Genomic DNA, 23341 nt, shown 5'->3' with positions numbered 1-23341 from the left:
AATCAGAGGATCCCCTTTTCTCCTTTTTACCAGCAGAAAAAGCTGGTTGGATCCAACTTGCTTTACCCACTGTTGTTCTTTACCCCCCTAAAATGTTCTCTAATAAACTATGTAGTATAGTCCACAGTGTTGGATACCACTCTCCCTGACACTCTCCCAACATAGGTCTTACTGAGTAATCAGGGCGGTCTCTGTGCCAAAACTGGCCTGAAACCTAACTGAATGGTGCTAAGAAGTTTGCTTATTTGCATTGGTGCCATTTCACAGATTGTTTCCTATTAGTTTACATCAAGAAAGTCAATAGTCTCTTGTATTCACTCTAGCTATTCATTTCTAGCACACTGGGATTATATCTCTTTTATAGTATGTAGATTTCATGCTTTTAGGAAATCTGTAGTCCTAGAAATTATCTATAATGTCCCTGTTCGTTTGTCTCTTTCTTAATTATATCGCACCAATAGTTGGAACAAAGCCACAAATGAAGCTGTAAGAAAAGTAAATCAACAAGTGCTAGGTTGCATATTCATTAATTAGTGCTATTTCTAGCCAACAGACTGAAATACATAAACCTTTTCTTGCTGAAAGAGAGATAATCAGTGCCCCTGGTTGAATCTTTCCTTTGCTGAGGCAGTGCAAATATTAGTCACAGAAGAACTTCAGACTTGTAGCCCCATGTAGAAAAATGAAGACTAATAAAGCACTTTTTTGGGAGTAAGCCCCACTTAATAGACCGGAGTGGAATTTTGAGTAGATCTGTTTAAGAATACTCTCTAAGTCAATAAATAATAATTTTTTGTGAATTCCATGCATATGTATAGAAGTACTTACAAAATCAAAGTCGCCATCTTGAGGGACCTTCCAGTTATCTGGGAAAACGTTTTTTGATATATGGTAAGATTCATGCAAGTTTTGATTGCAGTTTTCATGGCTTTTGTTCTTGGAATCTTGCTTATCAAAATAGTCCATAAAAGAAGGTCGCTGTGCTTGTGGTGATGTAGCATTTCCTAATATCAAAAGTAAAAAATGCTATAAAAGTTTGTGGGCTTTTTTTAAAGAAGAGCAATATCTTCAGAATATGCTTGTCATTCTGCTGAACTAACTAATCACTAAAACATAAGAAACTACTAATGTTTATTTCCTATCAATTAGATTTGCAGGATACGGTGCAAAGAATTCTCTACTGAGAATTCTGGTGAAGCAAGAGTGAGTACAAATCACTGGCTTTTAGTGCAGATGTAAATAACTCGGGATAAATCTGCACAAATAAACTGTTCAAGAAAACCTAGGAACTGTGTATTAAAGTATATATAACGTTGAAAAAGCCTGCAGAGTAGATTTCATTTCAGCCAGAATGGCTTTTTTCAAAGTATTTTGGAAACTGCAGTTTGGTAAAAGTACTCAGAAATTCTCATTCGCCGCCACAGAACTACAGTTCCCAGAGTTCTATAGCAAAAGTGAGCCACCGACCAGCTGAGTATGTAATATAGCTATGGTCCTTCATCAGTTAGGTGGAAGAGAACAGTGCATAAGTTTATAGTACAGAGCTATCCAATATTATGAAAAGAATTAATTTCGCAGAGAATATTCTAATGAGGTTCAGAGAAGCTTCACATTTTAGATTACTGGGTTTACACAAGTATAGGAGCAACCCTACACAGAAGCAAATCCCATTTTATTCAATAGGCTGTACTCCCACGAAAATGTTCTTAGAATTAAAACTTACATTGTGTAAAACACATCCCAAATGAAAAGCTGAGAAGCAGTTATATTATGTAACTGGGAAACTTGGCTGGTTTCTCACAAGTACTATCTTTACATAAATAGTTAAAGCCTTCTAAGAGTGCCCCCAGCAAATGGGTAAAACTGGCAATTGCCCACATATATGCAGATAGGTAGCAAGTGGGTTTGACACAACACTGGAGTGACAGGTTTCAATGGCTGACCCGACAGCACTCTTTCCATAGTATTTTGCAGCAACTTCTTAGCCATCTTCAAAGGCAGTCCCACATTCAACATGTTACAGTAGTCTAATCTGAAGTTTATGATAGCATGGATCAGTATGAATAGGTTTGAAGGGCCAGCTTGTGACCAAGGTGTAATGGAAAGAATGAACTCTTAGCAATAGCACCAACTCGTTTATCCATCAACAACATAAGCATATTTATTTATTTAAAATATTTACATCTAACCTTTCCACCCAGCTAAGTGGTGGAGAACAGTTTAAAAACGTACTTACTTAGTTCAAAGAAACTCAAGACATCTTACTGGTAGTATATTAAACATCAAGGAATCCTCATGCAAAGCCCTGATAAAGGAGAACCCCTTCTCTAAAGAGAACTTTAAATGTCTTTTATTAAAAGACAGTGGGGGTGGGGGAATAGCAAAGTACAAAAAAAAGATGAATGGATATAGCTTTAGATATAAATCTAGTCATTAGGCACACTGATAATCTCATGTGAATGCAGGTCTAATGGTCTTTTGAGAAAGGAAATGTCTTCAAATACATAGCCCAGAACATTAAACAGTACTGAAGAACTATGGTATTCAATACATACATTAGTGTTTGCTTGCTACAAAACTAAAAACCTTCTCAAAGTTAAAGTTTTGTTTTTTATTTAAAGAATACCCATTTTAAAAAAGGCATGTGCATGAATTCTCATTACTTCTCTGAACAGAAGTCTACAAAGGCACAATGTATTTTTGCAAGCAGCACTAAGTACAGTGTTTGAATTATATGCATTTTGTACTACATATAAAAATACCATATTGAGCAGGATATACTTTCAGTTTATTTTCTGCTGCATTCAAATATTTGATGGATAGATTATAAAATGTTCTTAGCATCATCTGTATCAGTGATCTTTAGGGCTGCCAGGTACCTCTTCTCCACCGGCGGGAGATTTTTGGGGCGGAGCCTGAGGAGGGAGGGGTTTGGGGAGGGGAGGGAATTCAATGCCATAGAGTTCAATGCCAAAGCGGCCATTTTTCTCCAGGTGATCTGATCTCTATCGGCTGGAGATCAGTTGAATTAGCAGGAGATCTACCTGGCAGTTGGCAAACCTAATGATCTTCTACGTTAATATGTTTCACACAAATACTGAATGTCTTTCAGCCACTAGTATGGAAAAAGCCATGATATTTAAGACACATTAAACCACACTCCTACGCTGGCCTTCTTCCACTGCTTATGGAAAATGTCCTAACAGTGAAAGATGAGGAAGGGAACATGGAAACCAGCCTTCTGCAAGGCAAAAGGAATATTTCGAATTCCTAAGCAACAACATGTTTTGAAGCAGCCAGTCATTTTCCACCTTTGGCATTGCCTGATAAACATACGGAACCTGGGGCTGAACCCCTCAAAGCACCTGACAACCAACCGCCCATACCTCACAAATGGGACAATCCCATGAGAACACTCCCAACGGTTTATGGATGTGGTTAAAAGCACGTCATGGTTCTGCTGAGTAACTGCAGTTAAACCTTCCCTTCACAAATGATGACTTTTATATTTGTGGTGTTACGTTTATGATTTTACAAGAATTAAACTGATTCCAGATCAAAAAGGAGGCCAGCCTTATCAAAACAACTAGACACCAACTAAAGTATTTACAACAAGCATTTTAAACTTCACACTAAGTTTAAAATTTAGTCTGAAGCACACTAAGGACAATTTTAAGGGGGAAGGGGGGGAACTCATGAGGAAATTGTAGATGAATTGGTCTGACACATGTTATTGGGTAATCTTACAAACTATTTAAGCAATCATTTGGAAAAAACACAGCTCTACTAAGAATAGCTAACATTGTAACAGGAAGGGAAAGTCATGCCTCACTAACTTATTATTACAATAATATACAAGTGAATTCCATTGCCATCACTTGATTAGATGCTCAGAAAATGCAGAAGATTCACATTAAAGGATAATCTCTAACTTGCTGAGTTTCACAATCTTTTGATGAGTTGCCTCATTACTACCTTGAGTCTCATAGAGGAGAAACATATATTCACGGAAAGCATTTGCAATTCAAAACTGCTTCTAGGCAATTTTTGAACGTCATACCCAGACCGATTGATCAATTCTTATTGTGCTCATGCTACAATTACCAGCTGCAGGATAGTTATGATTTAAGAATCCTATCCTTTAAATGGAAATTATGGAGCAGCTAGTTTGCATCAAGCAATGCAAAACTGTTTTAAATCTTGCCAAAAGGGATAGACTGAGCCATAAGTCATTTGTATAGAACATGCCGTACACACAAAAGATCACTGGTTCATATCCTGGCATCTCTGACCAAAAGGACTTTAGGGAAGTAATACTGAGAATGACCTTTCAGTCCCACCAGATTGGACATGCTAAACTAGATAGGTCAACTGTACAACTCATTATAAGTCTGCCCCATATGTCCAATTAAAAGAAAGAAAGCGATGGTTTGCTTGGGGTTGCATACTACTATCTCCAGCCAAGAAGACGACAGTTCTCATAAATAAAGAGAAGCACTGGAGTTGCCAGAAACTTTCCAAGTCAAGTGTTTATCTAGATGTAAAGAATCATCGAACCAAGAGCCCCACAAATGGCTTGGAACAACTCTCAGTGGGCTTGAGTCTCCATCTTATCTGGAAACAGCAATAATCTAGACCTTTCTGGACTCCTTGCTGAGTAACAAGAAGCCCTGTTTTCAGCCCTCTTCCATACATACACAGCTCTACATGGACTAACCTATACACCCTGCTACTTCTACCAACTTTACCTTTAGTTTGCTTTCTTGATGAGTCTGATCTGCTTTCCTGTCTTGGTACCAGTTCCTACTCCAATCCCTCGAGCCTCCCAGCACTTCCGATTCCACCTACTGTCCATCCACTGCCCCTCACCCCAAAACCATCTTTTTAAGCTAGAACTCTGCTTGGTCCCACCATGCCCACCCCAGCCATCACCCATTTTCCCCACCATCAAAAGCCATTTTGGATCACAGCAGACTGCACAGTGTAACACAAATATGTTGTGCACTATTGAATTGTCTTCTTTTCCAGGGGGGGGGATCCCCTCTTTTATCAACATATACACCAACACCACAAGTATATTGTGATATGATAGAATAACAAGAGGGAGGGGCAAGAAGGATAAATGCAGAAGCTGCCATTTTTACAAGAACAGAAGTATGAGAGTGGGGGAGGATCATCTGGGTGAACATTATGGAAAGATTCTGACGACACTGGAAACAGAAAATGGTGTGAGCATATTTAATAAAGACATAGTTCTGTAAACAAAAGCCAGATGAGATTGTGGAATGGCAAGAGCAATCTGGGCAAACTCTACCACTATAGAAGGATTCTAGTTCCCACCTGATTTCCATGTTCTATTTCCTCCTACTGATATAATACAGATTTTTCTCACCATCTGAGTTATTCTATCCCTGCTTATCCATATAAGCTTTCACTCATGAAGAGCACGATGATATTTATTGTTGGGCTGTATATTACATTTTAGGGTAAAATGACAGCCTTTGTTTTCTTCCAGACCTCAGCTTTATTTGGGTACAAATCCTCTGTTTGTGCGGGGAGGGGGTTAGAATATGTTTTTACTTTATTTTTTGTCAAAATGCCCAGGGGCCTCCAGGCATGGGCACCTATAAATAAAAACTTATTACTGTTACTTTTGTCCTTGAGCAGGGAAATAAAACGATGAGGGGTACATATATACAAAATCTAACATTAACAAAGTTTTAAAAAGATGTCAAGTAGTTTGCATTTCTAATAGAAGAAAATTCCTCATCTGTCTAAATAAATTTATTTCTATGGTTGCATGGCTTGCTATAAAGTCATTTAAAATGTGCCACCCAGCAACAAAAGCTATCTGCAAGGAGTGTATGCCAAAACCAAGTCCCAACATGTGGGACCCTACTGTCTTAAGAACATTACAACCACCGTCAGATTATTTTTCCAACTACCACCTCTGTGAGCTGCCTTCACAGTATTTTACTCTACTAAAATTCAACTGCACCACACATATACTACCGGGTTGAGGAAAATCTGTCCTAAGAATCTACCACTGTAAGTAGCTCTACAGATGTATATGTCAGAGTTTTAAACATCCCTTGGGAATTGGCTACAAAATGCAGGGACTGTAGAATCGCCAGGTTGCAGCCTGCATGAAACCCTTCATATTCAGATTCAACATAGCCCTGTGAACTAAGCCACAACAGCAGAAGAGGGCTGTTGCCTCCATGTCCTGCTTGCCAATTGATCTGGCTGGTCAAGGCTGCAAATATACTGGAGAGCCAGTGTGGTGTAGTGGTTAAAAGCAGTGGTTTGGAGCGGTGGACTCTAATCTGGAGAACCGGGTTGAATTCCCCACTCCTCCACATGAGCGGCAGACACTAATCTGGTGAACCAGGCTGGTTTCCCCACTCCTCCACATGAAGCCAGCTGGGCAACCTTGGGCTAGTCACAGCTCTCTTAGCGCTCTCTCAGCCCCACCTACCTCACAGGGTGTCTGTTGTGGGGAGGAGGGGAAGGGAAGGTGATTGTAAGCCAGTGTGATTCTTCCTTAAGTGGTAGAGAAAGTTGGCATTTAAAAACCAACTCTTCTTCTTCTTCTACACTTGTCCAGCAGAACGGTCTAATCTAAAGATGTTGTTTACCCCCTTTTTGAGCAATTAAGGAGGCAACAGGAGACACAACTTTCACTGTCTCTTCTATCCCATTTCTCTCCTGATACCATAAACTTCCTTCCCCCCCCTCATCCTTTGTAATAAATAGGAAGCCAGTTTTGCTCTACACTAGCCAGCATGGTGCAAGGGTTATATTGTCTGACTAGAATCTGAGAGACCCATGGTTGAATCTCCCCTCTTGCCTTAAAACTCACATGGGTGACCCTGGGCCAGTCACTCACTTTCTCAGCTTAACTACCACCACTGAATAGGGAAGAACAATGGAGGAGGGGGAAATGGTGTTGCAAGCTACTCTAGGTCCTCTCACTGGGGAGAGCAGCATGGAATACATACCAACAAACAAACAGATGAGGCAGAAAAGAGGACCAGAAGGGTAAAGGGATGGACTACAACTGCATTATCACCAGTCATCTTGGGACAGTCAGACTGTGTGTAATGTATTGGCCTGTTTGGCTCACCCTACTTAATTATATGGGAGCTCTAGCCCTTTAAATAAAGGGCATTAGGCTCCTCGTTTTTTCCTCGGTTCCTGTTCCTTCCTTTTGCCGGCAGCTGTGGCTGCTGTGTGTGTTGATGATTTCTGGAGCTGTAATAAATGTGTTGTTTTTAATTCCACGGTGCAGTCGTCTTTCCAAGGACTTTTCACTGTGCTTTGGCCACTCTAGAGAATTAGTAGGCCTGTTTCAAATGGGAAGTGCCATCAAATCACAGCCAACTTATAGTGACCCTATAGGGTTTTCAAGGCAAGAGAGGAACAGAGGTGGTTTTGCCAATGCCTTCCTTAGCATAGTGAACCTGGACTTCCTTGGAAGTCTTCCATCCAAGTACTAACCAGGGCTGACCCTGCTTGGCTTCCAAGATCTGATGAGACTGGGCTAGTTATTGGCCTGGGCTAGATATATGACTACATTTCTATATCTCAGACAACTGGGAGGTCAGAAAAAAATTGCAGCCCCCCCCCAAAAAAAAACAACGCCAAAAAAAAGTTCTGGTTCACACAACCGTACTAACTGATAGTTTCTTCCTTTTACAGACGAAACTGCCGGTCCTTTCAGAAAAGCTGGTGCTCTTTGTGTTTTTCACATTTCATAACAGAACAAAGATCAACACACATTATTTTGGTTTTCCTCATCAATATTTATTATACGTAGGAAGCCTTGAGAAATTGTTTGCAAGAAGCCCTGATTAACCAGCCTCCCTTAAACAGAAACCTGGGTGCGGCCAATGGCATTCCAAGCACAGGAGGAGGGCTGGGGATGGCACTTCAGAGTTTAGCTCTTTCCAATATTTAACCTGGGTGCAGCTAGAGGAGTAACTCCTTAGTCTGTGGCTTTGAGTGAACCAGGCTAGTGGGTTCAGGACTAGCCCAGAAGGCTGTGTACTGTGCAGTTAGTTTGTTTCTGTTCATTTATTCAAATTGTATTTGTGTATTTCGTAAGCCACTTTCAGTCCTCACCAGGGCGGAAAGCGGGTTAATAGGGAGATTCGTTGGTCCCCTTCTGTTGCTGCCTTCCACCAGTGGGTGACAACTTTTTTGTTTGGCTTTTCCTCAATGACCCTTCCTTCCTAACCAATGATTGAATGTTTTATGTGTGTTACTTGTTTTCTGTGTATTTTAACTCGGTTTTTAAACTCTTTTAAAAATGGTTTTAACAATGTATGCTTGGGAGGGGGGCTGATTTTAAATTGTTACTCGACTTGGCAGCCCTTGTAAGACAAGAAAGGCAGGATACAAATTTTGTAAATAATAATAATAAAAAACTTAAATAGCCTCTTTGCATATTTACTTTGACAAAGGGAAGCAGTATGTGCTAGGAGTTACTTAAGCGCAACTACCTTACCTGTACTATTCACATAACTGGATATAAAAGGAACAGAGCTCGCACAAGGAAGGATTTCTCTCAATGGATTCATATAAACAAATTCCAGATTATTTTCATCGTACATGCAGTGCTTTCTTGAGAAACAGCCCATCTACCTGCACTGGACAGGGGTACCCTAGAAAGAGATGGGGGGAAGTTCCTTCTCTCGAAATGTTCATACTACTTAACAGTTCTTACATTAAGAACCACTTTCAAGAATGAGTCACATATAATCCAAAAGAGATGTCATCGACCCCCCACCCCAGGCAAACCAGTGAGCAGCAGCATATTTGGTGGGGCTGTAATTTTAATCGCATCAACAGAACCATCTGAAAATGAGTAGTTCCACTGATAAGCCACTAAGAGCTGATTCACACAAACTACTACTATTTATGGGGGTTCTGCTCCCATCTGATCAGGGATCTTGGAGCAATTGCACAATTTAGACTACATGTGAATCAGGTCTCAACAAGCATCAGAGGTGTGTCAATCCGCTTCAAGTCTTCTTGAGAAAGGAGGACTTACAAATGCTGTAAAATAAATAAGTTTGTAAAGACAGGGTCTTTAGAGTATTTGGGTACTGATGGTTATTAGGGCCAAATCATTGGTTTGGTGGTTAACAAAGAAACCTGAATACAGAGGATTACCTAAATGTTGAGGATCATCCCAAAAAGTCACTAGTGGCTGGCTTGCTACATATTGTAGGTAGTGATATTCTAAGGCCACAAAAATATAAATCCCATTTAGCCTCCCAAATAGAATATGTATTGCATTACATGGGAGAAAAATTGATTAGCCACAAGAGGAAAAATGACTAGCTGATCAATTTGCTAAATATGGGAAATAAAGGTCACCAATAATGACAGCTCTTTTTTACATAGTATTCTCTGAACCAACAGAAGTGGGAGATAATGGATAGAGTATTACTTGATTAAGTGCTACGGGTATTTTAGTTATATTAGCAGCACTGTTTTAGGTTTTTTAAAAAATAATTTGTATCATTAGTATTTGATTTTTTTAGTAATGTTATATCTATGGGTTTTTTTCCTTTTTCTTTTATTGCAAGATTAAATGTGTATTAAAAAAAGAAGTGGGAGATAATGCATACATAAGATTAATAGTACACTCACAAATGTATGTAAATAACAGGAATGCAAAAGAAACTCCACATTATAATAGTGAGACCTAATTTCATGGTGGAATGTATTGCATATGCTGTCCCATTAAGTATTGCAAATAGAATGGCTAGGATTCTATGAACTACTTCTGTGTGTGCAAGATAGTCGCTGCTGCACAATGCACTTCCTGTTCTCCTAAAACTTCCATTTGTACAGGGACCAACTGAAAGCCATCAATCTTGTACAAATGGAAGGTTTAGAGAAAATGTGCCCCACAGCACAGACTATCTAACATGCAGGGATCGCCTTCATAGGATCTAAGCCCTTATATCAGAATGAGTTCAGTTTCATACAAAACTGAAAGTTGGAGGCAACGGTCCTTAATTAAGAACTTGCAATTTAAATGATGTGGGCAAAGCAAGGTTGAAGAAAGAGGTTAGGAAAAGGTTAGGCATAATTTAGGCTCAGAAAAAGGTTAGGCATAATTTAGAGGAAGGCTAATGAGGAGACACACAGTGCAGAATAGGTTAAACCATAGTGTTCCATGGTCCTCTGTGGCTCTGCATTTCCAGCAGTAAAGGGACGAGACAAGGTCACGTACCCCACACAAAGATGAGAGCACCCTCATGTTGCAATTCACATCATGCATTCCATGCCTGCACCTCTTTTCTTAGAAAGCTTTGACGCCAACAGACTGAAAAATCTACACATATTTTGTGTATTTCCACCCACAATAGCTTTTCCATTCCTCTTCTCATAACTATTTCATTTGCTTTTCAAACACTATTATCATAGGGATGCTTTACAGTACTGTTCCATCACATGTTAAATTTGATTAGTTCAAGATTTCAGTTAATAGATGGCCCTACTACTCACAGCATCTAAAACACAAGTACCTTCTTCAGCATCAAAAGCAAATAAAAAAAAGGATTAAGTGTTTTATGGATTGAATCATTCTAGACCAAGTCATCACTCATCGACAGAACTGTTTATTATCTTCCCAGACGGAGATAAAGATCTCTGGTCTACTGTTCATAATAAATAAAACCATGACTTGAATTGCCAGCTTCACTTCTACAAGTCACAACAAGCGTGTTTTGTAACAGACAAAACAGCTTTAAATGTTATCGTGCTTTAATACAGCACATAAAGCTGCCTCAGTTCATCCTAAGAGTGGATCATAACAGGGCCAATTTTGGCACATGTGCGTTCATTAGATAGGCAGCAAGACAACCATCAGATGGGCAAATGAAGGTCACTCGGGTTTCTGGAAAGCAAACATCAGACATTTTATGCTGCCAGGAGTTACAGTTGAAGGGCTTTTTTATTCTTTTATTAGTCCTTTACTACAGTTTTTATACATGCAAGGGCGCACACATGTGTATACACACATGCTCCAGTTCATCTGCCAGTGTTAACTGATTTCTAAACAGGGCTTTTGCAGAGTTTATATTGTTCCTCCCAATTAACCAGAAGAGCCAAGATATTTGCAAGCAGCTCTCGCTTGATCCAGCATTTCAGCTATCACAAAGCCCTCTGGATTCTTCAACAAAATGTATTGAGGAAATTTCAATGAATCCTTAAAGGGACTGGAGATTAAACTTGTCGAAAAACAAGCAGATTGAATACCAGAAGGCGGAAAAAGGACTGTAACAAGAGTGTAGATCAACCCCAACATTGATGGTTTACCTACCCAAGAGATTATTTTTTATGATAGGCATATCATAAAAAATATTTAAAGCTGTTCAACCAGAACTCCTAGCTATAAATTTATATGCCTATCATAAAACTGGCCCCAGATGGCCCCCCCTTTTTTGAATGGTGTAGCCCTCTTACATAGCATGTAAAATGCCCTTAATGGAAAACATTCTGTCATTTCAGTATACAATGTAATTCTTCCAGTTGACCTACATTAAAATGTTGTGTGAATAATTTAAATAAAAATTTAATTATTTTGAAAATGTTTACATTTACATTCTTTGGCAGGAGGTATGCAAAAGCCACAGAACTAATGTGCCAAAGACACAAATCCAGAAGTTTGAATTCTTCCTGCAAAGCATTTGTGCCTTTTTTTTCTGGTTGGTCATTTGTTTTGGGAGCTTACACACACGAGCCCAACCGAGAACAGCTAGCTGATGCCAGGGGGAAACCCAGAACAAAGTCAAGATGCTCATCTGAATTTGACCTGTACAAATGACAGATCTGAAGCCACCACCTATAGGAAACCCCTTCTTTTGCAAGGTGCTGTTAATCCCAGCATTTCTTTAAAAATCCGCAACGTAATTGCTCTTTAAGGGGGCGTTTGTTCATAACACCATTTAGCAACTGCATACAAGTTAAAAAACAATTCCTTAATAGAGAGAAATGATACATACTTTTCATGGTGCCATCTTCGTCGTCGTCGTCATCGTCACTGTTTATCACCATGGTTCCCAGGTCTGACTCTAGCATGGTGCTGTTATGTTCAATCATTGTTTGAGCGCTTTCGCTCATAGTGCTCGTGGCCCTCATCGTGCCTGCACTTTCTGAAGTACTCTTCACCATGGTGTGAGAGTCCAGCTCATCTTCATCCTGCCAAAAAACAAGGACAAACAAACCCGAACCAGGAGTTAGTTCCCGAGAACACCTATATTGAGAACACAAGAACATGCAACCACAGGTTAACTCTTCTTACAGTTCTGTTCCTTTAAAATACAACACAAAACATGATCTAAAACACACTTCTGACATACTGACTTTTAAGAGACCTCAGATTTTCAATGGGTTTCCACAGTCGTTAGTATTTTTAGTGGACCTTAAAGAGCACACTAGAACTCATTGTTTTTCCTTGTTCCCACTCTTCTCCTTTCGGCCCTATCCTCAGACAAAAGCGTACTTTTGTAGCATGATGTGCCAGGCTTTTTAGCTTTTCTCACACTTGTCCACAGCTTCTGGATATGTTGGATCTTACACACAAAGAGCTGATATAGAAGCTGGAAAAATGAGCAATAGAAGGAAAACTTTGGATTTTTCCTGGTATTGCCAGCATTAGTTTACAATGTAGCTTGTAACAAAAGGATAGTGGTCTTTCATATTTTCCCCAACTTTTTTCACTGCCCTGTGTACATAAATGATTTTTCATATGGTCACTCCAGGAACTTTCTGATGAAAGATACACTGATAATTATATGAGAGGATAAATCCAGCAGGGTAAGACTTCTTGATCAATACCAAGACAGAACTGCAGCACAGGTCAAGTAAATAGATGAAACCAATAAAACAAAGCAAGAATTCCCAGCACAGAAACAAACAAATGAAGCTTGCCTCATACCGAGTCAGACTTTTGGTACTTCTAGTCTACTACTGAGTAGTTTGATTGGCAATTGGTCTCTGAGGCCTCAGTCAGTAGCATTTCTCAACTTTGCTACCCAAAGTTCAAGGCAGGGGCTGGGATTCAGTGGCAGAGAATCTGTTTAGCATACAAAAGATCCCAGATTCAATCCCCAACATCTCTAGTTAAAAGAATCAAGCAGAAGGTGTTGAGAAATATCTCTTCCTGAGACCTTGGAGAGCCGCTGCAGTCTTAGAAGATAATACTGACCATGAAGAACCAGTGGCCTGATTCACTATATGGCAGCTTCATGTGTTCTTTAAGTTGCCATGGATCTGGGACCTTCGACATAAAAAGCACAATTTTTTCCACTGAGCTAAGTTAAGTCCCTCCCTAAGGACAAAGATAAAAAGCTTCAATAGCTTGAGTCCATCAAAGTGAAAGGGCACTGAAAACCCATATCAACTGGCAAGGCCAATTTCTTTCTTTTGTATATAGTTAAAGAATTTTTTCCAACCATGATAAAAGAGGCAAGAAGAAAACCTGTTGATACTTTGTAGAAAAATATCTGCTGAGCAGATGCTTCGGGACCGTGGAACAGAGTTAATTCCAGCAAAGGATACAAAAGCATTTCCAATCAGTGGCAGTAATGTGCCAGGAATGTAAAACAGAGAACTGATGATAATCCAGTTCATGAATCATAAAATCCATATGGAATAGAAGTATTTGAAAACATTATTAGGAAATCCTACTCTCTTTCTGAAGTCAGATTTAGAGTATGTGCACAATATCCCAACTATTTAAGGGCTAACATGTTGTTCTATGCCTCAAGTCCTTTTACAAGGGCACATTTAACAACCCACAAAGAACAGCAGAATGCAAGAAGAGGTGCTTGTTGATTGCTTTAAAACTTCCAATTTAAAAGTGTCTAATTTTAGATGACTCCATAAAAAGCAAAATCTTTTATTTTAGTCCTTTTTTGAGAGCCAAATAAAACCAGCCAAAAGTGTGCCTTCACAGCCCCCTCCAACATCATCCAAATTCAAATACAGCTTTATGGAGTTGAGTGCCTTAAAAGAAGGCCAAATGCCTCTAATGAGTGCTAGGCAAAAATAAGGGGAAAGAAACAGTTCTTGCAGCTACAAAAGAAGTAATCTTACAAAGTATTGACAGGGTGTCCAACAATGTTCATGACACCAAATAAAACTATAAAATCAGGTGTATGTATGACTATTGTTGTTGTCTTTTTTAACTTTACAATAGTCATTCAAATTCCTGCTTTAAATGTCAGGGATCTAGCTCTTTATATGGATATCTTTCAAGAGTTTTCCCCCCCTAAAATGTATTTAGATCATTAAATTCCTTGCACACAACAAACAGGGTGTGCCATGCAAATGCTGAAGTAAGTTTAAACAGGCAGTGCAAGTCAAGGAAATCATCACTTTGTTTCCTGAACAAACAGCATGGTTTATCCTTCTTTTGAACAAGCTATTGTGCAAGCTACATACACACCAACTGTGAAAGTTAACAATAAAAAAAAGAGTGCCACAAAAAGAAATGTCTGGAAATAACTTGCTACCACCATGCAGAGGTTGTTAGTTTAACAACTTCTTTCTATCCCCTGTTCCCACTTATTGCTAATGTATGCCTTCTAACATTTCATTTCCCTCTTGGGTTTCCCCCTCATAATCTCTTTTTTTCTTTTTCAGATTAAAGTAGCTTCAGCTACGTTCCTGATAACCAGCATCTTATTCTTAAACATCGTTAGAGTAGGAAACCTGTTATTTTATAAACTTCCCATAGTTCTTCTTTAAAAAAAAAATCCCTTTAAGTGACAGAAAAAATACCTGCCAAGAAATAGGATCTTATTAACCATGAGCACAATGGTGCTTTTGGAAATGGATCTTTCCAGCCTTCTCCTTCCCTCAATAGGCCCATGTGGTAAGGAAGGTGAAAGGGGCACAACCATCTTCCTCTTGTGCCAGCAGTGGTTTTGTTGGCAGAAGAGGGAGGTACGAGGAATTTTTGTCCAATTTGCTTTCCACACTGCTCTGTGGCCTTCTGACTACAAGGACATCAATATCCCCAGTATCCCATATGGGATATTTATATACCCATATACATTTATTTATAACCATATACATCCCTATTACAGTACCAACACAACAAACCCCCTGATATTCTAGCCTATTGTAAACATGTTTACATTTATTTATTGTCTATAAAGAAATACATTTCTTTATTGTCTATAAAGATTTCCAGGACTTATCTTTAACTGTACAATATTTACATACGGCTCCTTAGGTATCTAGTCTGGGATCTTTATTAAACACAGTCCCGCAGGAGGATACTTCAAATTTTCTTTGTTTGAATTAGTTGGGGCATTTCTTCAAAACATATTCAGTGCCTAAGTACTATACTGAATAATGCCATTCTATTGCTAATAAAAGGAATGAATTGGTGCTCCTCCTGGTGGAGAAAAAAGAAAAACCTAATTATCTGCTCTCTCGTTTATACAATTACCTGGCGTTTTAGAAGGAAACTGTACATCACACTTACAGTCATATCTGTTAACTTCTCTCTATCATACCATTTTGGACATACCAGTTTTGTTAACTTGTTAACAATATTTTCTTCTTGAAGTCAATCTACATTGTATGGGCTGGGGAAAGTCCCTGGATGCATAAATTTGCTCCACTTCATCTTTGATTTTAAAAATCTCAACTAATTCCATGATGGAATCAACCAAGGAACTGAAGGCATCATTAACTTCTGACTACTGTGCAAGAACAGCAATGTAAAGAGTGCTTAAGACAAACTGAAGCAGGAAACGTGTTAAATACATACTAGTTATGAACCAAACAACAGTCATATTGAAAGTAAAATTAGTTCTTCGGAGGCCTGAAAAGGAATATTCAATTATTCAAAAGTCACTACACTTAACACAGTTGTTTCCAGTTATGGCAGCATATCATGTGTTTCATTCTGGAAATCAACTGATCCTGTATGTCTTATGTGCTAAAATAGCCCATTTCTCCTTGGAAAAGTATCAGATGTATATTGAATCCATATTTAGAGTCCAACTGATGCACTGGGGGGGGGGGGGGAGAGGAAAATCTTTTCCTGTAAGTCAGACAGACTATTGAACATAGTCAGTCTTTACCCTTCCACACAGCATTTGGTTTATAATATGCATTTGTGCCACCTCAAAGCATTTTATTAGTCTTACTGGAAGAAATCTTGCTTCGCAAATATCCAGATACTTTTCTAAAACATACAACTTGCTTTTAATACAGTAGATGGTATAACACCACATCACCATCAAGTAGCAAAATGGGTCTTTTCTTTTAAACCGAGCAAGGGGGGGAAATCCAAGATCCATTTTAGAATGGATGAGCAATTTTAACTCATCTTGATCTGTACAGATTATAGCACTAGAGGGCAGCAAAGACAATTTAGTAGTAGAACACATGAAGATTTACATACTAACAAAATTCAGTGTCTCATGTAGTGATTTCATGTACTATTAGCACCTCGTCATCATCACCTTTGAAGGAAAAAAAGTAGAAACAGTCACAGGCATTTCTAAGAAAATACTGCTGTAGCTTTATCAACACACAAGATAAAAGGGTGGAGCATTAGGAAATGAAGAAAAAAAGCATAGGGATTCGGTGACCAATATATCTGAGCACAAACATATATTTTCAGCAAATATTAAAGAAGTATTGACTAGATCAAATCAAGCCTGAACTGACCCTAGAAGCTCAAATTACTAAACTGAAGCCATCGTATTTTGGTCACATTATGAGAAGAGTCACTGGGAAAGACAGTCATTCTAGGAAAAGTGGAGGGCAGCAGGAAAAGAGGAAGACCCAACAAGAGACGGATTGACTCAATAAAGGAAGCCACAGCCCTCAATTTACAAGATTTGAGCAATGCTGTCAAAGATAGGACATTTTGGAGGACTTTGATTCATAGGGTCGCCATGAGTCGGAAGCGACTTGATGGCACTTAACACACACATTGACTCTGGTAAATCTACATCCTTCAAAAGTTTATGAACCAACTTCATTACATTTTTATCCATATTAACAATCTCTGTCACTTCTTCCAACAAAAGATGGCAGACATTAATGATTATTTACACAAATACCAAGAAAGGCAACCTACATATCACATGAGTTTTTTAATGCTCTGATGTCTATTGACTATTTTAAATAATATACCTTGTATGTTGAGTTACCTTAGAAACAGACACACTTCAGTGCCATTTAAAATCTTTTTTTTTTCTCACCTTCTCCTTCAAGAAGGCACAGGGAATCTGGTACTTCATTAACTAATTTTCAGAAATTCAAATAATTTCTGAAAATTAGTTAATGAAAAATAAATTTTCAATGCCTGACATAAATAGAATATATTTTTGCTAGAATTAACATTAATATAAAAGCTGTAGCTGGGCAACAGGTTGCTTGTGTGTGTGTGTATGTACCACTCAGTTCTGAGAATCCTATCCCATATTTAAAAGAAGTAAACGTTTCCGGCCCTTGTATTTTCAGAAATACATTTGTAAAACGTGATGGCAAAAATAGAAAAGCACTAGGAACAAGACAGGTCAACAGAAGGATAAACCCTTTTTTAAAAAACTCCCCGATGTTAAACTTTACTAATTTCTAACTCTGTTTTGATTTTTAAAAAGAACTCTAGAGTTGTTATCAACAGATAAGGAGCATGAAAAAAGCAGAACTGTAAATATAGTAGCATTGAAGGAAGCATACTGTGCTGGTAAGCACCTTTGTGTTTCACCCATGTGAAATCAAACAGCCACCCATGCAAATGTAGTTGCTCTCTTGATAAACTAATCAGAAGGAAGAAATTCCTTTAATTGACTATGCACTGAAGCAGTTGCTAAAAAGGAATGCACTCCTGACTTTTTTTTTAGTTTAGAGAAATTCTGCTTCTCTTCATATAGTAGCATTGAAGGAAGCATACTATGCTGGCAAGAAGATTGTGCTTTCTTATTTCTTCTTGAAATATTACAAAAATAATCATTATTTTTTATTTGAATTTATTCACTGGAAGTGTTTTTACCCACTCTCCTGATAATGAAAGTACTTAAATGTGAAGCAAAGCATACAGTAAGAGGTTGATTATTAGTTCATTTTTTGACAGATCCATAGAAATAAATATTTAGACATGTTTCTTGGGGGCTGCCAGGCAACCAGTTGCCTTACGTTTCCATAAAACAGCTGCCTGACCTCAGAATCAAATTTGCATCACACTTCAAAAATGCATAAAAGAAGAGATTGGTCATGTTTAGTAATGCTTAAACTAACATTTAAACTTTGATATTGGGATTAACCTTCTGTAGAATACTCCACTTGCACTTTTTACTTAATTAAAAAAATCTGTATAATTACCTCAACACCTATCAAAACATGTCAGTTTGTCAGAATACATTCTCATCAGACAAGCTAGTCTTTAAACACGCCCAAACTCTATTTCAAGAGTATTATTTCTGGTCATATTCAGCAGAGCTTTCCAACGAGGCAGGCTTTCAGCTACTTGTTTATGAGAGTGGCCCAGGCTACAGGTGTTTAGCTCAAGCTTTTGAAGAGCCACTATATTGAAATGATTACCACGGGCCGTTTTCCTCTAATAAACTGGTAACAGACAATACGCAAGCCAGTTTTATTATATAAACCTGACACTCTCTCTGCAACGACATCAAGAAACTCAAGGTTAGGGACCTTTACTTTAAATTTCAACCACTTGTTTATTTGTTTGGTTTAAAGAAGAACTGGGTCTAAGAACTCCCTGACTCCTTTATGACAATCAGGCCCAATTCCAACAAAGAATCCATGATCGTCATTGTAAGGCTAGCTATTCATAAGGCTTAATATATTAGCATTAATTTTATGCTGTTCAGTGTTACATGGATGTTCTAACAATAGCAAGAATGTAGGATGTTCTCTCAACGCTGGCGACTTCGACACAGCATTCAGGAAAGAAGAAAGGCCACCAAACATATTGTTTGCGTTTATCTTCCTGTCTCACTAAAACAAGGATAACTGTTTAAAATAATATGAATCATAATCAACACACTTGCCTTTTCCTACGTAAACACCCACCAGGGTAAAATTACACATTTTATTTTGCAAACACTGATAGTGAAAAAGTACACAAACCTTTGAAATTATTCAGAAGTTCCTGTCGGCATTAGAAAGAACAATCACTCAATATATGAATGGCAAGAGTAAGATAATTTAAATATGTAAATATAATGGGATGGATCCAGAGCTAGGACTGTTAATCTTCCCTACTTTTCCATTCCCCCAGCAGCCACTTCCAATCCCAGGAAAGGATGGTCAGCAACAGTGAGGAAGGGAGAATGAGGCTAAATTGCTCCCTTTTTCCCCAGAGGAGCTACATTCACAGAAGAAGCAGGAAGGGAAATTTCATTCCCTTCCCCCTCCCCATTGCAGCTTTCTGCCCCTTGTATCCATTTGTCCACATGGAGTCCACAACTCCAGGAACAAACTTTCTTCGGGTCAGAAAAGACTGCTGGGGAAAGGGGAAGAGCCACAACCAGCAATGTGTCATGCTAATGGTTGGCTGGATCTATCCTTTGAGACACATCAGATTGTCTTCTGACCAGACCAATAATCACAACACAAAACATTTACAGACAATGACAGTCAATCAGCCAAAGGTGTGCTGTGTGTGTGGGTGTTTGACAAGTCATAACTTTTAATAATATGTTAAGGAATTTAAAGACGTTGCTCAACAATTCTCCTGGGCCAGGGCCAAGAGATAGCATACAAATGTGGTCATACTGAAATTACTGATCACGCGCATCAAGGATGTCAAAGTCTAGCTTTTCTATAAGCTTACGCTGGAGATGTCAAGCACCTTTGTGTTTCACCCATGTGAAACCAAACAGCCACCCCTGCAAATGTAGTTGCTCTCTTGATAAACTACTCTAATCAGAAGGAGATAATTCCTTTAATTGACTATGCACTGAAGCAGTTGCTAAAAAGGAATGCACTCCTGACTTTTTTAAAGTTTATAGAAAATTCTGCTTCTCTTCAGGAGGACAGGTTTTTGGGAAGAGCCCTAGTTTTGTTCTTACCAGTGGTGCATATCATGCCAACATTTGATTCGCCCTTCTCAACAGCAGACTTTAATTTTGCATCACAAAACCACATTCCCACTCCAGAGCTATAGCTGTGAGACCGTGCCTTTTACCATAAGAGCAATTAATTATAATTTGCCACTTATGATATGGGAACCTTATCAGTTAATTAAAAGTTAACCTTTTAATTTTATTTCCTTCATTCAGCCAAGCATGGGTGGCAGGAATCTGAATTGCTAGACAATCCACAACTTAAAAAAAAAATTCACTGCCTATCCATACATAGCAAAAATATTGTGCATAATTCCATAGTGGTGAGTTAGACAGCTTTCATTCCTTATAACTAAAACAATATAGCCCCCAAAGACACCAATTATGGAAACAAATGCTGAATCAGAACAGCAATTAATATTTATCTGGTGGATGAATGGAAATTAATATTCATCTAACAAACAGCAATGGCATACTGAGCTGGACCCAAACAAGTAAAGATTTATTGTCTTGTGCTGGATGTATTCTCATCCTGTTAAAGACCCTTCCACAGGTTCACTGATGGAAACCTTGTTACTTACAGATGACCTTTAAATTCACCACCCTCTTCAACTTTAGCGAACACTCACTGGTAATCCTATTTCGCATGACACCACAAAATGCCTTTTCAAACAGTTAAAAGTTATCAGGGTCATATTATGAAGCAGGCTATCCATGTTGCCATATATGAAAATATATAGACTTCAGTCAAACTGGAAAGGGAAGGGGAAAATAAATGCAAACTAATTCAATGTTCATGCGTTTCAGGAACTTTTTTCCCCCCTCCAAATTTACTCTGGGAACGGAATGTTAATTGCACAAGTATTATTTGACATGTCATGCATGGCCTGCATTATTCTATAACAACAGTGGCCGTGATCCAGAGGGAGAATATGCAACATCCTGGCATGTGTTCAAGTTGTTTTTGGAGAGCTCCCCTCACAGAAGGTGCTCCCACAGAACCCATTCTTTAAATTCCCTCAAGTTCAAACAGCATCTGAAAGATCTGGCACACACACACACACACACACACACACACACACACACACACACACACAAACCTTTTCAGAAGAAACAGAAGGTCAGGGAGTTCATACTTCCTCCACCCCCTTACACACACACACACACACACACACACGATTTCTACTTTAAAAGGGCTCTTGCAACAATCCCTACAAATCCCTAGGAGTTGTGCGTGGGCAGTTTTCAAGTAAGAAACCGACAGAGAAATCCAAGTGCACGCAACCTTCTCAGTCATGGCTAAAACAATATATGCAGATGATTGTGTAAACGGCCAAAGGAAAAGACATATAAATATAGAACACACAATTAAATTCTCACACACCGAGTTTTCATCCTCCTCTTCCAGTTCCCTCTGCTGCTCTTCATGCCTCTTCGCCTTGATTTCCATTGCTTCGGTAATCAGATCTCTTAGAATTGAAACTGGTTTGGCATTCTTAATAAAAGGATGCTAGAAAATAAAACCAGAAGTTGCATAAAAATGAAGCATACGAAAGATCTGAACAAACAATATAAATACAAAGCAACATGTTAAAAACAACATGCCAATCAACTTCACAAAGCAGTACATAAAAGAGTGTTTCCCCTTTGGACAGCAATTAAAATCTGGAATAAGAGAACATATGATCTGTTTAACTGCTTTGCAGTTAAATAGGATTTTCCTTTTTTGTTTGTTTAGGTAAATAGCAACCATGAGAAGAATGTTACTACAAAACACTACTGCTTTACAGTTAAGGATATAATTGTCCGAAGGAAATGTGAATTAGGTGGTAAATAAACAAAGTGATGATAGCCTGACATACAAAAACAAACTTTTTAATGCATTCAGTTACAGCATTTAATTCGTCTTAACAAGCTGACAATGCAAATTAGCAACCACTATGGCTTTAGCAAACCTGTATTTTAACGTGAAATGAATCATTCAGCCACTGAAAATGATGAAATATGAAGCAAAAGTAAAACCCTCAGGATGGGCAAATTGCTTTAGACTAAAAATACAATCCATTATTTACATTCCTGTTCAAAAGCCAGTGTGTGTGTGTTCTAACCTTCATGCGAATTTGGTGCTAGTTATAACACCTGTTGTCAGAAATTCTGTCCCTTTCCCTTAAGTTTTTTTCACATATTTCCAGATTGGATGCATGGGCATTTATAGCCAATCAACATTACACTTTTTGAAACCTGGAGGGGGCGGTCCTCAATGGTAAAGTTGCCTCTGGTATCCTTAATGGTCCTTTATCACTCTTTGGATTAAGGAACAAATATGGTGTCTATCTTCAAAGTATTTCCTGTTATGCTGCCAAGGGTCCTAATAAAGTTTCTTTTTTCTCTTCTTGTGAAGGCCATTAAGAGAACTCTTTGTGTAACCTCAGCTCAGGAACTTACTACTTCATCAGATTTCACTGTAGGTGATGTACTCCTGCTCATTTGTTGCTCACACCTAAGATCTCTTCCATCAAGGTTGTGCTTCCGGGATCTGACTTTCTTCCTAGGAAAATGCAGTCCTTCCCTTAAGTCTGCACATCTGTTGCTGTTGTGACCACCATGTAGGGTGTGATTGTATGCACACCATGGAAATCTATTTGTTATTGCTTGTGGTATCATTACCTAGATACAGTGAAACTCAGGACCCACAGAAGTGTACCGCTAACTATGAAATGCAATGAGAGCACACATTTTTGATTATGCACAAAAGGATTATAGGTTCTTGTAGGTTATCCGGGCTGTGTAACCGTGGTCTTTCCAAGACCACGGTTACACAGCCCGGATAACCTACAAGAACCAATGAACTCTGACCGTGAAAGCCTTCGACAATATTTTAAAAGGATTATAGTTTGCATTTTTCTCCCAACTTATCAAAGAGTATAGGAGAACTGAAACTACAGTGCAAGCTGCATGAAAAATGTAACTGGAGGTTTGTAAAGACTAATCTTTAGCGCCAAGAGTAAGCATATAAGCTTATTATGAAATATTCAGCTGAATACTGAAGAAAGATAAAGATCTGGCAGAAGAAGGAGAGGGGGAAAGACAAGCAGCAGTGAGGGGATTAAAATAATCATATCAAGATCTGCCAGCAGCTAGAAATGGGTTAGGAAGATCCTGTTCGTAACAGGAATGAAAGAAATAGAGGTATTCCAAATCCAACAATGACTAAGACCAGCAGCAGCATGTTTAGAGCCTAACTAGATGTTACAAACCGC

The 23341-nt window shown here is 38.6% G+C and overlaps 1 protein-coding gene across 1 annotated transcript in view; it reads right to left on the bottom strand.

Annotated features, from left to right (window-relative positions):
- The window catches only part of STK3 (serine/threonine kinase 3), a 138759-nt gene that overhangs the window by 53590 nt on the left and 61828 nt on the right, over window positions 1-23341 (bottom strand). Inside the window, exons 8-10 of the mRNA XM_056854248.1 lie at window positions 21466-21591; window positions 12024-12219; window positions 829-1004 (exon numbers count right to left, since the gene is read on the bottom strand). Coding sequence (XP_056710226.1) covers window positions 829-1004; window positions 12024-12219; window positions 21466-21591 — 498 coding nt within the window. The remainder of the gene's footprint in view (window positions 1-828; window positions 1005-12023; window positions 12220-21465; window positions 21592-23341) is intronic.

The sequence above is a fragment of the Euleptes europaea genome, chromosome 8 (genome assembly GCF_029931775.1).
Source record: "Euleptes europaea isolate rEulEur1 chromosome 8, rEulEur1.hap1, whole genome shotgun sequence".
NCBI classification, from domain to species: Eukaryota; Metazoa; Chordata; class Lepidosauria; order Squamata; family Sphaerodactylidae; genus Euleptes; species Euleptes europaea.
Note: the sequence above shows the minus strand (reverse complement) of the source record. Positions and strands in the feature narration are given on the sequence as shown.